The 15,207-nt window shown below is 30.2% G+C and overlaps 1 protein-coding gene and 1 pseudogene across 1 annotated transcript; both read left to right on the plus strand.

Moving 5' to 3' along the window:
• The first annotated feature begins 685 nt into the window (after positions 1-685).
• Positions 686-7,053, plus strand: LOC100787734 (alpha-L-arabinofuranosidase 1). Its single transcript, XM_003554041.5, has 17 exons — positions 686-911; positions 2,078-2,132; positions 2,241-2,443; positions 2,698-2,813; positions 2,925-3,075; positions 3,811-3,880; positions 4,232-4,377; positions 4,454-4,499; positions 4,575-4,627; positions 4,723-4,873; positions 5,081-5,199; positions 5,323-5,394; positions 5,497-5,597; positions 5,699-5,755; positions 5,911-6,109; positions 6,301-6,444; positions 6,562-7,053. The coding sequence occupies exons 1-17, from the start codon at positions 750-752 to the stop codon at positions 6,655-6,657; spliced, it is 1,941 nt and encodes a 646-aa protein (XP_003554089.1). The 5' UTR covers positions 686-749; the 3' UTR covers positions 6,658-7,053.
• A 2,898-nt stretch (positions 7,054-9,951) lies between these two features.
• LOC121174189 (alpha-L-arabinofuranosidase 1-like) lies at positions 9,952-14,022 on the plus strand (annotated as a pseudogene).
• The last annotated feature ends 1,185 nt before the right edge of the window (positions 14,023-15,207 follow it).

Below are 15,207 nucleotides of genomic sequence, written 5' to 3' on the forward strand. Positions count from 1 at the left end.
ATCCCATTGTCGGTGACAACTCATTTGTATCTTTATTAATTTTAATTTTATCAAGCCATCTCAATTATGAAGTGGGTACGCCACCAAAAAAATAATGAAGTGGGTAAGTGATGAGTATCAAATGAAGACATAAAGTATTCAATGTGTATTTTGAAATAATTAAGAACATCCGATAAAATTGGAAATAATTAATAACATTGCGAGGAAGATTTGTTTTAAGGATTTATCAAAAGCACTATTTATAATTTGAAGTTATTTTATTTTCCAAATTATATTTGAATGAATTATGAATATTCTCTTTATAGTTTTAAATATTTATTTATCTTTAATATTTTTTTCTCTTTTTCTGTCAAGAAGATTTTTGAGTCATACAAGATAGTATTGGACTGTGGCCAAATAATGGATAATTGTGTATGGTATCATTTGGGTCAACATGTAATTTTACATTCTGAATTTGTTTTTCTGGAAGGGGGCTGCTGGTAGTAATTTATGGAGTTACAGGAAGTGATAGTCTACTTTATATTCTTCGTGTGGGCCATGATCAGCTTAACAGGAACCTAAAACAAAACCAATTAAGAATTAAGAACATTATTAGAAGGGTGGACAGAGATAAAAAAATTATTTACATTTTATATATTTTCCTTTTAAGTAGTTAGGAGAATGCACATTTGTTAGAAATTTTCCTTCCCTATATATATGATTTGTTAGACAAGAATATCATATGTTTCGTCATTTAAATTTTGTTAATAATGGCGTATTGTTCTCTCAAGGTTTTGTTTGGTGTTGTGCTCTATGCCTTTGCGTTCCAACATTGCTACGCTGATGCAAACTCAACACTGATTGTAAATGCTGCTTCCAATAATGCAACTGCAAGGCAAATTCCTAACACTTTTCTTGGAGTATTCGTTGAGGTAAGTTTTCTCCTTCTCATTAGCTAATTATCCTTGCTTACTACTAAGAAAATGGGTGGTATTTTATTCTTCAATGCACTTTAAATGAACTTAAGCTATTTTCCAAACATATATAAATCATGATATTTCCGCTCCTCCCAAGATCTAGTTTGACCCCTTTAATGCTAAACAGGTTTTTAAATAGTTTAATAAATACTATATGATTTCAAGACATTGTATAATAAAGGTTACTCGTTGAACTTTATTGCAAGCATGCATGATCTTTTTGGTACTCGTATAACTTTATTCTTATTTTATCCTTTTCTCTCTTTGCCTTGTTCTTTGGTCTTCGTTTGTGACCTCTCTATTTCACTGGACACCCTCTCACGCTAATGCAATTTAGATTATTTTGAGACTTAGCTAAACGGAAACTATGTGCAATGGCGTTGAGCTTTGTGTGATTTTTTATACTCATGTTGTCAGCAAGATAATTGTAACCATTTCTATCGTTAATATAAGGCTTATTTGATGTTGGATATGGCATAATAAATGAGACTGATACAACTGCACTTAGATACAAATTTATGGAAATGCATCAGATTATTGGAGCTATATATGAGGTAGAGAAACCTTCTGCCTGCTCTCACAAGGGTCTCTACAAATCGAGAGAAACTTGTACAAATTTGTTTAATACAACATTTGCAGCTTTTTGGTTTTATATAAATATTTTCTGAAATATGTTTCATATATGACAAGACCAATAAGTGAATAAAAATTGAAAGAACATGTTCATATTCTCTATCTACTCGCACTTTTCTTGCTTTCTCTGTTTGAACAATTATACAGGTGCTTCCATTTTTTTTGAACAGCATACTGGTGCTTCCATGATATCATTGCTATAATATAAACTTGTATAATATGACGGTGTACTGCTATTTTTAATATTGCTGTAAAGGATTGGACATAGAGAAGAAAGGGAAAAACCAAAAGGAAAGGGGAAGATGAACAATAAACATCACAGAGTGTGCCAACTATTCACTTCTGTTAATTTAACACAAGGACTAAATTTGAGTTGCAAATTACAGTTTGGAGGACTTGTTTTTAATTTCATTAATTCTGAGGACTAAAAGGATGGTGTGTGACAAATTTGAGGACTAAATTGTCTATTTACTCAATTTATTTTCCAGGAGATTAATCATGCTGGCGCAGGGGGACTGTGGGCTGAACTTGTTATCAATAGAGGTTATTTCCATGTCCTAAACCTTTCTCTATCTTACAGATTCAGTTAGATACTTAGATTTCAATATTTTGAAGTGATTTGTTTTTCAACTATTATGAATTTATTTTTAGGCTTTGAAGCTGGAGGCCCAAACAATGCCTTAAATGTTTATAATTGGTCTATTATTGGAGATGAATCATCCATTTCGGTATCAATTAGCCGTACCTCTTGCTTTGAGCGCAATAAAGCTGCATTGCAAATGGAGGTGTATTGTGGTGCTCACAAACCTTGCCCATATGGTGTTGGTATCTCTAACCCTGGTTATTGGGGCATGGTAAGGAAATTAATATATCTTGAAATTCACACACACACATGGATTTTTTCTTTCTTCATATTTTTTCTTGTATTATTGTTGTGTATGTTTTAAAAAAAATTGTGGTACATGTGTATGTTTATATATAACAAAAAATGAAAAAAAAAAAAGACTCATATAATGTCACTTTTATTTTTCACAAGAAGTCGTAAATATATTATTAGTTTATTGTATGAAGTAACTTTAATCTTTCTAAAAAAAAAATTCATGTTCAGAATATTGAGCAAGGGAAGAGGTATAAGGTGGTCTATCATGTTAAATCAGAAAGAAAGTTTGATTTTCAACTGTCATTCACGGGTGTTGATGTTATAAAAGTGGCATCTAGTAGAAGGTAAGTTCCTTTTTATTTAGAAGACATTGTAGAGCTTGTATAGCCTATACCTAATAACCCATAAAATTATTTGTTGTATCGATTAAAACAACTAATAATGGTTCTTGGCAGACATGTTTATGGAGATGGAAAATGGAAAAGGGTGGAGACAATAGTGGAAGCAAAAACTACTAATCACTATTCAAGTCTTCAAATAACCACAACAAGAGAAGGGAGTTACTTGTTAGACCAAGTGTCAGTTATGCCATTGGACACTTACATGGTTAGTAGAATAACAACACCTTATAAATCAACAAATGTAGCTATTGAATTTATCGAAACTCTTTGGATCAACAATGATAGAGTAACTCCATTATCATCTCACAAATAACTAAATTTGTATTTTAACGAAGAAAAATGAGAATATACTCAATAATAAAATAATTGACATGGATCTCATAAGCAGTCGCATTGCGCATACAAAACAAAATTCTTTTGCACTTGCTAATGACTTAAATGGAAGGATTGGAACTACAAATTCACCTAGTTCCAACGTGGAGGCTGATTCTCAGTTGCAGCCCAATTTGGCATTACAGCTCTGATGATATATTATTTTTTGGATTGAATCCTCTCACATTGCTTACTAACATGTGATAATGTCATGTTATAGGAAAGAAAAGACACAATTTAAATGGACCTTTCTTTTTTATTTCAGAAGCATTTAGAAGCAGAGCTTTTTCTTCTGATTTTGTTTTGTTTTGTTTTTTGACTTCATAATAAAGGTTGGCCATACTAATAAGTATACAGTTGAATTGGTATCGGCCTAGTCTTTAAGACATACATGCGATTGAGAGTATGAATGTTCTATATTTTTCCTCATTTACTATATTGTTTTGGCAAAAAAAAAAAAAATAGTAAGTCTACATTTGGTACCCCAATGACCCATATGTGTCTAGCAATGCATTCTATTTTGGTATGTTCTTTTCCTTTACCTCACTTCATTCTTCTTTTGAAACAGGGTCATGGCTTCCGAAATGACCTTTTTCAAATGGTGGCAGATTTGAAACCAAAATTTCTCAGATTTCCAGGTATGTCAAAATTCTAAGTTTTCAAAGTGAGGTTTGCTGATTGCTATTCAACATTATTGAATTATTTGACAGTACTTATCAGTTATTGAATTGGATTTTTTTGTATAACATTGAATTGGAATTTTTTCTTCTGTGTAACTGATCTGGTTTTTAGTTGTCCACCGGTTCACATGTGATAGTAAGGTTCTATGTATGTTGACTTTTAATCTTGTGTGTAAGGGTTAATTTTTCTTGGAAGGTTAAATTTCATCTTAACCTTTGTAATGGAATAATATTTCTTCTTTCTGAACTTTGATGTAAAAAAAAAAATCCTCTTAGATCTAACTCTATTTATCAAAATCATTGCATTAGGTGGTTGTTATGTTGAAGGAAATTATCTGAGAAACCGATTTCAATGGAAAGATACTATTGGACCATGGGAGGAGAGACCTGGGCACCTTGGTGATGTTTGGAACTATTGGAGTGATGATGGAATTGGTTTTTTTGAGTATCTCCTGGTGAGTATTCTTTTACAACTATAATTAAATTTGTCCTGCTGAATAAATATAATATGATTTAATATTTCTTGAGCAGCTAGCAGAGGACCTTGGGGCATTGCCGATATGGGTGTTTAACGCTGGTATATTCTTCTTCCCTAAGTTGAAATTTATTTGAATTTGTCTCTGTTATCTAATTAATTGAATGTCTTATTTAGGTTTCGGCCTTAATGATGAAATTGATACATCATCCATAGAATCCTATGTGCAAGTACCAATTTCTTCCCTTGCTTTTGTCTTCTCAGTCTTTCTTTATGAATTTATATCTTTATATTTACTATTATTCTAAAATCTTGGCATTAAAAGGACGCCCTCGATGGCATTGAATTTGCAAGAGGCTCTCCTACATCACAATGGGGTTCTGTTAGAGCTGCAATGGGACATCCTACCCCATTTGACTTGAGATATGTTGCTGTTGGAAATGAAAATTGTTGGCAAACTTATTTTAATTATCAAGGTATGCATTTTCATTGTTTCTTATTATTCTTTGAGCACACATAAGTAAACCATTAATTAAACTTCCTTTTTTGTGAATAAAAAAGGTTAATGAAACTTCTTATTAAGTGTAAAAACTTGTTTTATACGACTCAACACCTTCGTCATTTGTACGAATCAAAAGATTGATGTTATTCAATTATTAACATTTTTTTTTGTTTCATTTTAGGAAACTACCTTAAGTTCTATGAGGCTATAAAAGCTGCCTACCCAGATATTCAAATTATCTCAAATTGTGATGCTTCCAGAAAACCATTAAATCACCCGGCTGATTTGTTCGATTTTCATGTAATGATAATGTTCTCACATTAATTACTTGAACTTTCATTTTGTTGATTTAACTTTAACAAGTGTGTTTTATTTTTTCATTTGTCAACTTATTATCCTTTTTAATGTTTTATCTTTTATTAGACATATCCAAGCTCCAATGACATGTTTTCTCTGTTTACTAAGTTCGACAACACATCACGATCTGGTCCAAAGGTTTGATCATTTGGGTTCTAACAAACACTCTTCTAATTCATTATTCATCAATTGTTTATTTATGCATAATCTAATATATGAATGCTCAATCTGATTCTATAGGCTTTTGTTAGTGAATACGCTGTGAAAAGTGATGCTGCAAACGGAAATCTCTTGGCTGCTGTGGCTGAAGCCGCATTTCTTATTGGACTAGAAAAGAACAGGTTTGCCATAAAAAAATTTAATGTACTTTGTTTCAGTTTTATGAAGTTATTTTTGCCTTTAACCGTATAAAGTTTTTCATTTATATTCTTCTCTGATGCAGTGATATTGTGGAGATGGTTTCTTATGCACCACTTTTCTTAAATATAAATGACAAGAGGTAATTTTCTTATAGTTTTGCTGTGAAAACTTCTACCCTTTATCATATTCTTGTAACATAGAATAAGCACTTTGAAAATTTAGTGTGATAAATTATTTTTAGATTTCAACATGATGCCCATAATAACACGAGGTTGTGTAAATGTGTCATTACAGATGGATTCCCGATGCAATTGTGTTCGACTCTTATCAGGTTTATGGAACTCCTAGCTATTGGGTGCAGAAACTTTTTATTGAATCCAGTGGAGCAACATTTATTGACTCGACACTCAGTACAACTTCATCTAATAAACTTGCTGCATCTGTAATTATTTGGCAAGATTCTTCAGATAAGAAAAATTACCTAAGAATAAAGGTAAGAGGTGCCCTTTTCACCAAAATTGAAATTCTGACTATTGCTATATACAATGTTCTGGAACATGAAAGAAATATGAACATATCTATAGATTAGCTCTGGTTTGTTTTCTAATCTTTAATCAGCATTTCTATTTGGAGTAGAACCTTTTCACTAGCACTATATTCACTAGGAGTTGTTGATTTCCACAGGCAGTAAACTTTGGAGCAGCCGCTGAGAGTCTTGACATTGATTTAAGTGGGTTGGACTCAAATGTGCAACAATATGGTTCTACAATAACAGTGCTTACATCAACCAACGTAATGGATGAAAATTCATTCTTGGAGCCGAAGAAGGTACAATTTGGTTTATTTGTGCATGTGCTTTATACGTTGCATACAGTTGTGGCCCAGCTTGTAAACTAATTAACTAATGTCATTTATCATTATGTTCTTTTCATTATAAAAATACAGGTGGTGCCACAAACAAGTCCATTGGAGATTGATGACAAACACCTGATTGTTCTTCTCCCTTCCTATTCAGTGATATCATTGGATTTTTTAATATGATTAGAATCTAGTTTTACAGCATAGGAATAATGTCTCTAAAATAAAAATGAAGACAAATATTAAGGAGATTGATTGTGCCTTTTTTATATCATCAAGAAATGTAATATATTGTGGGTGGATAAAAATCTAGCAAATGTAGCACTTCTCTTTCTAGCGCCCAAATTGTGCTGCCTACAATGACAAGACCAACTCACCTGCATAGAGTATAGCTGAACTGGTGAAGGTTCAGTAGAAAATAGATACAGATAGCTAGTGAGAGTAGAACCTTAGTGTCAATGTCATTGATGCTTAATTGGCAACGATGTACCATTTATGACAATCATAATGAAATCAATGTCATGAGATATTGTTTTAATCACAAGGATTTATAAAACCTATGGTACTGTATATTGGCTAGAGAACTTGTCAGTATCGATCTGCAACTTTTTATCTTTCTGTATTGATAAGAAAAGCACTTCGCTCACCATATTTAAACATGATGATCCTAATCATAAATAATCATAGAATGACAGTGATGCAAACGTGTGGTAGTGATTTATTTTTTGTTGATATACTTGTTCACCCAAAAAAGTCAACAATTGTTTAGCTTGAGGGTAAGTTATTTGAAGAAAGTTAATCCGTAAGACTTTAACTCGGGCAACACATAGGCAAATAATTATTCTAATTACAGCAATGCTAAACATTACGAAGTATACTGGTACAAAGATTCGATGAATGATGTGATAAAAATTGATTGGTTAAATCATAAGATAAAAAATTTTAAAATTTAAAAGTTTCCTGAAATCGTGGTAATTATATTATACTTTTATGGTTTTGTACTTGCACGAATTCCTACCAAATAGTGTTTTCCTTCTAATTATACAAGTAGGTAGTTATTTGAGAGATAATACATAGTAGAAATAAGATTAATGAATACTGGTGGTATTAGTTATAGGATCTTATTTTGAATAAGTAAATTGAAAGATAAATATTTCTGACTTTTTAAATTATTAGGTAATCACTAATTTTTAATCTCCACTATTTCTATATAATTATAATATATTATTCTATCATTCTTAAAATAAAATAAAAATATATTATTCGTCAGCATTAAGAAAAAAAATACACAATAGTATCAAGCCCGACATTTTAAAAAAAAATATGATTAGGCTCTTGCTATTTACACCTCCATTTTCCTAAGTACACCCCATACCCTTTTCTATCTCTCTTTTACGCTTTATATTCTTTTTCTTAAAGAAATACACCTTTTTTTGCTTTCTATAAATGTATTCCTAAATTGCATATATCTGTTCTAGAAATATATTTTTGAAACTGATTCATAGTTTCAAAGATACACTTCTGAAATATGTATATATTTTTCAATAAAATATCACTTAAAAATTAAGATGGTTGACGAAAAATTAAAAAAAATGATAAACGTTTATTTTATACCTATGTTTTTTAGTCTTATTTACATCTTATCATTAATGTTCTTTAAATCCTATATAAAATCTTATTTTCATCTTCTTTATTATTCGTTAAACCCTAATCTTAAACTATTTTCACCATATATTCATTATATAATATTGTATTTTTATCATTATTATACAATATTTTGCGTTTTCCTTCATGTGACAATGTGTTTCAAGGTATGTTTATCACTAACCTCATGTGACATTAAATCATTGACATAGACTTAGATTAGAAAATGAATGAATACACTTAAAGAAAGAAATCATCATAAAAAACTTTGCTTTGTAATTAAGGTGCATAATATATGAAGTTAGTAATAAAGGTACCTTAAAATATAATGTCACATGAAGAAAAACACAAAATATTATATGATGAATATAGTTTAAAATTAAGGTTTAAAGAATAATTAAGATAAAATGAAAATTAGATTTTAGATAAGATTTAAAAAATATTAATGATAAGATGAAAATAAAATTAACTAAAATGAGTTATCATCTTTTTTTAAAAATTTTCAGTCAACCATTTTAATTCTGAAGTGATATTTTATTGAAAATTATATATCTATTTTAAAAGTATATCTCGGAAATTATAAATCATAGTTTCGGATATATATTTTTAAAAAAAATATATGTAATTCTAGAAATATATTTCTAGAAAGCAAAGAATTACACTAAAGTACTATTACACATTATACTCCATATAGGAGATAATATTTAACATTATTTTCATGATATTGTTGTGGTGATACAATGTATTCCATTCATATATTAATTTGTTCAGGTTTTGAAGCTGGGGGCACACAAGTTCCATCAAATATTGCACCTTGGACTATAGTAGGACAAGAGTCAGCTATTTTACTACAAACTCAACTTAGTTCTTGCTTTGAACGCAACAAGGTTGCATTAAAAATGGATGTGCGGTGTGACAATTGCCCTTTTGATGGCGTTGGTGTCTCTCACCCGGGTTTTTGGGGTATGGTGAGAATAATAAATAATGTGTCTCATATGAACTCCTATTTCTATGTTCCTTTTCCTTCTTTTTATATGATAGCTAGTTACTTAAAATTAACTCTGCATTTGTTTCCAAGAAGTAAACATTATTTTTTTATGAAGTTACTTTTTCTTTTCTGCCTGAATTGAAAAAGATTTGCATCTTTTAACCATGAAATCTTGTTTCCGAGCATTGTGCAAGGGAAGAAATACAAAGTTGTATTCTTTGTTAGATCAGAAGGACCACTTGATACGACAGAATCATTAAGAAAAAGTGAAGGTGGAGGGATATTAGCTTCTAGCAATATCAAGTGAGCACTTTGCTTCAAAATTCTAAAGGGACTCTATGCTCAAAATGTAAAAAAAAAAAAAAAAATATATATATATATATATATATATATATATATATATATATATATTAATCTAAACATGCAAATCAATTTAAATGGCATATTTAAATCAAACAGCGGAAATTAAAATAATACGAGCGTACCTCCCACCATTGCAAATTGAACGCGAAGCGGCGCACACACAAACCTAAAAGACAGTTTTGTTCTTCCAGACCCGTACTCACTCTAAATAGATAGTGCATTTTATCTGAATAGAGAAGTGTGTTTGGTGATACAAAACTGAGAGCACCCATCCTATTTACAGAGTTTGTCCATCACAGAGCTTAACTTGTTATCAGAACATGGGATAAATGATGGGTACCTGATTTGTTACTGAAGGTGGTTGCAAATATATTGTAAAGATATGGGTTGAATGTGAATGAAAAATAGACCAAATTCAGAAATAACTAAATGTTCCAAAATAATAAAATAAAAGACGTGGAACGTGGGCGCTTCCAACATAAAAGACCTATAAAAAGTATGTTTTCTGGACATTATATTAATACATCCATCTGTAGTACTTCTGAATCAGAAATTTCAAACTGGAAAAGGATGGAAACTACATTGGTAGCAGATGCATCTAGTTCCAATTCTTCTTTGTATTTAACAACAACCAAAAAGGGGTGATATGGCTGGACCAAGTGTCTGCAATGCCTGGGGACACATATCAGGTCTGTTCCTTCATGGCTTTATTGTTACAAGATGAAACTTTTCAAACTTTGGAGCTATTTAGATAAACTTTTCCGCAAGCACTTCTAAAAATAGAAAATAAGAAGAAAAAATAAAATAAACTTTTTCATAATCACTTCTAAAAATAGAAAAATAAGAAGGAAAGATAAAATAAACTTCTTCTTGAGCTAAAATTAACTTTTGCTTAAACTAATTTGTAGAAACCTATTAGATTCTCTAAAAGATAATTTTTAATTTATTTATAAACTAATTTTATCTTATAGCAAAATTCTTTTCATTTGTTTTCTTCTTATACTTATTCTCCTCAAATTACTTATAAAAAAGTTTATTCAAACAGACTCTTCATCAATATCAAATTCTCATTGTTGGCAATGCTCAATTTTATTGTAGTTAATTTTTTTTATTAGTAAATCTTTAAACTTGTCTTACCACATGGACATGATTTCCGAAGGGACTTGGTTAACATGCTAATAAATTTGAAACCAATCATTTTCAGATTTTTAGGTATGCATAAACTGAACCAAAGATATTTCATGTCGAAAAACCATAGATTATTAGAACCTGTCTGTCAAATTTGTATGAAAAAGAGCTCACATTATTTTTTATCTGTTCACAAATTTAGGGTAGATTTTATTTTGGATGTATCATTATCCTATCTTTTTATATTTTGGGATATTAAGTACATGTTATTCGTAAGGATTCTCAAAGACATCATATCATTTTGTTTTACATGATCTATCTCTTTTCCAATTTCTTCCTCTAATTTGTCTTCAAGTCATGAAACATTCAAATAACTTCAAAATTTAACGCAAATTTTTATCTTGCAAGAGGTGGCTGTTTTATTGAAGGACAAACATTAAGAAATGCATTTCGGTGGAAAGATAGAGTTGGACCCTGGGAACAGAGACCTGGGCACTTTGGTGATGTTTGGAGCTATTGGACAGATGAAGGATTTGGTTATTTTGAGGGTCTTCAAGTAAGTACATTTATTATGATAACAATCACATTTTGTTGTTATTGTGAAATTCAATCATGACAAGCCATTTTTTTTTTGTGTGTGTAGCTAGCAGAGGACATTGGTGCAAGGCCATTGTGGGTATTTAACAACGGTACTTTCACATTTGTTGCTATATGCCATGTTTGATTTTAAACTTTTAATACAGTGTAAGGACCATTGTTGAATCTGTCCTTTTGTGTATGTTTAATTCAATAATACATACTGATCAAGTTGATACAAACATCATCACACCTTTTGTGCAAGTATATTTTACTATTCTTGTTTCTTCCCTACACCATATTACTTTTTCTTTTATGAAACAATGGAATAAAATATTTTCCTCACAATGCCATAATTGTTTACCTTAGGAAGCCCTTGATGGTATTGAGTTTGCCAGAGATGAGGCTACTTCTAGATGGGGTTCCCTTAGAGCATCTATGGGGCACCCAAAGCCTTTTGACCTAAAAAATGTTGCTATTGGAAATGAAGATTGTGGAAAGACAAACTACCAAGGCATGCTCTCTCGTTTTCTTTTATCCTTTTTTAAGTATTTACACTGAGTGACTTTTTTGAAGAGTTAGATATTAATCTCTCAAATAATAAAATCTATTTAAGAGTTTCAACAAATATATATCATATGCTTAAAGTTAAAGGACATAATTATCTTTAAATCATAACACATCTGAGTTGCTTAAGAATTTAGAATTTTTGCATCGAAATGCAAGAATTTTCTATTAAACGTGATTTGGACATAATTCCAAACTCACTCTTAGTGTATGACCACACTATGTGACTTTTAGTTTCATATTAACAATAATCCTTTTAGTTTATTCTCTTTATTTTATCTTATTTTATTTTCAAAATTTAAGTTGCTGAGAAATAAATGTCAAAGAGTTTGTCTAATCTATTTTTAAAACATTTAGGAACTACCTAGCTTTCTACAAGACAATACGACATGCGAATCCGGATATCCAAATTATTTCCAAACCATTAGATCACCCAGCCGATATGTATGATTACCACGCAATATCCTATCTCTTACAATTAACATTCGTTATCTCATACTTTCATTTACTTAGAAGAATAATGTGTATATCTTAGTTTTCTCTTTGTTTTATCCTTTCTCATATACTCTAACTTTCTTTCCAGACTTATCCTCATGAAGCTATAAAAATGTTTAATAACGCTCATGTGTTTGATAAGACACCACGAAATGACCCAAAGGTTTTGCAATCCACATCTAACTTTCTTAATTATTTTTCTCTCAGCGTGTATTTATATTATGTATAGATTTGATATACTTGAATTAGTGCCTTGAGTGATTTGAATACCATACAGCTTTTGTGAGTGAGTATGCTCCAATTGGAGACATACAAGCTAAGCATGGAACCCTTTTGGGAGCTGTGTCCGAAGCTGGATTCCTTATTGGATTAGAAAGAAACAGGTTCATTGTAGCTTAATTTATATTAATTGTTGTAACCGTTGCTCAAGTGCTTCAAATTGAAAATGAATCATCCACAATTGAGATGAAGGAAGGATGTTGGAAAAAATCAAGATATCATAATCACTTTTTTCATGAGGCTCATGCTTGTTTTTTATGTTCTTAAAGATGGCCCAAGGAAGAGCTTAAATGAGAGTCAATTACTTTGTTCTTTGAAATATAATCATACTAGTTTTACGCTCATCATTCTAATTTTTCATTTAGGATGCAGTGATCATGTGATAATGGCTAGCTATACGCCACTTTTTGTAAATGCAAATGACAGGATGTATGCACTTTTACCATAAAATTTCTATCATCTCTCCCTCTTTTCCCATAAATCTATAGAATAAGAATGCTACATCTGTAAATGGTACTCAAATTTCCAAAATGCCAAGATAGGTGGATTTATAAATTAAGACAATTGCTCATGATGGCCACATTGAGATGTATCATTTTTTCTCTCTTCATAGGTGGAACCGGGATGCAATTGTTTTTAATTCCAATCATGTATATGGAACTCCTAGCTATTGGGTGCAGTTTATGTTTAGAGAGTCAAATGGAGCAACATTTCTAAAATCACAACTTCAAACGCCTGACTCTGATTCAGTTCCTGCATCTGCAATTCTTTGGATAAATCCCCAAGATAAAAAAACTTACTTAAAAATAAAGGTAATACACATACTCTTTGCTGTAGTTATTTATTTGTTTTCTTACACACGCACAAATTGTAGGTGCTAGATACCCAACTATGATTGGTTTCCGAGGAAGCAGAATACGATATTAGACAAACTTTACCTTCAATGTCATGGGATTAGATTCTTAGAATATTACTTACAAAAGGTTTTATTTAATCACTACTTATTTGAGAGCTAGTCTTACAACTATGATTAGAAAAAAAATACCAATCAAAGAAAGAAAGAAAAAAAGAATTATAGGAGCAAATTACTACACTTTTCTATATTTTGGTCTTGATAGACTTGCTATTTATTACAATTGCTTTTACTAGAAATGCCATCACCTTAAAGCAATTGACTTGTCTAGGTTGCAAACGTGGGGAACAACCAAATAAATTTTAAGATTTCCCTAAATGGATTTGAGAGCTCAAATGCAACTAAGGCAACAAAGACAATGCTCACATCTGAAAATGCATTAGATGAGAATAGCTTCGCAAATCCCAAAGAGGTTCATATAACTTTTTTTATTCTCTTTCTTTTTTTATTAAAAGTTAACCATTAATATAATAATTAGGCTAGTATGCGGATCTAACATCTAATTTTATGTTTGTTTTGTACACAGATAGTACCAAAGCGAAATCCACTTCAGAGTGCTAGACATACTTCCTCCAGTTTCATTGACACTATTTGATTTATTAAAAAATCAATGATTAAAGATCATAATTTTAGTTTACACATCCAATTATAGCATGCTCTTAAAGCAACATCTATTGCTAAGGTTATATATGACAAGTTGAGAGTTGTTCCTGGGTGATGCAACTTCTATAAGGATTTTCATTAGAAATTGTCGTCTCTTTTCATTTCGTGGGATGACGGTTCCTATAAGAATCTGAAAAGAATCAAAGACTTATTTATGGATAAAGTGAAAAGTATCTAAAATTAGAATAACTTTGCATAAAAAAGTTAAAAATCAATTGATTTTAACAGTAATTTTATAATTATGAATAAATATAAATTAGCTTATACATTATTCTTTAAATCTTTTTAAAAATAATCACTAGATCATTTTTCATCAAATTCACCTTTTTTTAAAAAAATTGTAACAACGGGTCCATAATAAAAACATTAGTAAGAGAACTTTAAAAATTTAAAAACTAATCAAAACAAAAGCACGCACTTATGTCACCTTTGATATAAAGAATTGAGAATGATAAAATAAAAATAAAAAGAAATGGGTTAAAATAAGAGAGGATGAAGTTTACTATGAAAAAGGATGAAGTGTAAGTCTTATAACTTATATTTTGACCTAAATTAATTCTAAAAGTATATAAGATGAAGATTGTCTTTTATTAATATATTTTATATTGATGTTATCTCTAATTAATATAAAATTTAAGTTTTTTTTAATATATTTTTTCATTTCCAACACTTGTTAATGTGACTCATTAATAGATCTAAAATATACTTTGATATCATTTTAAAATTTGAATTATAGGCTTAATTGAATCTAACAAAATTAACTTGTTAGATAAAACTCAATCTCACTTAAATATTTTATTTGAGTTATATGACTAGTTGATTTTGAAATTTTTAACTTATCCTCTTATATCAAAGAATTGAATATCTCAAAATGTAAAGTTTTTGTGATTAAACAAGTATAAATATGATCTGATAAGAGTCTAATAAAAGACAATAGTGTTTACTCAAAATCAAATAAATTACTAATATTTTTTTCACGATAAGTGCAAACTTAATTTAAAGATTAAAAACAAAAGCTGGTAAAAGTTTTTTTTAAGAGAAAAAAAGTTGGTAAAAATCCAGAAACTAAAAATAGAGTTTATCGTAATGAAATTTTGTAAAGAAACCGAAAAGCATT

This window comes from Glycine max, chromosome 19, assembly GCF_000004515.6.
Source record: "Glycine max cultivar Williams 82 chromosome 19, Glycine_max_v4.0, whole genome shotgun sequence".
NCBI classification, from domain to species: Eukaryota; Viridiplantae; Streptophyta; class Magnoliopsida; order Fabales; family Fabaceae; genus Glycine; species Glycine max.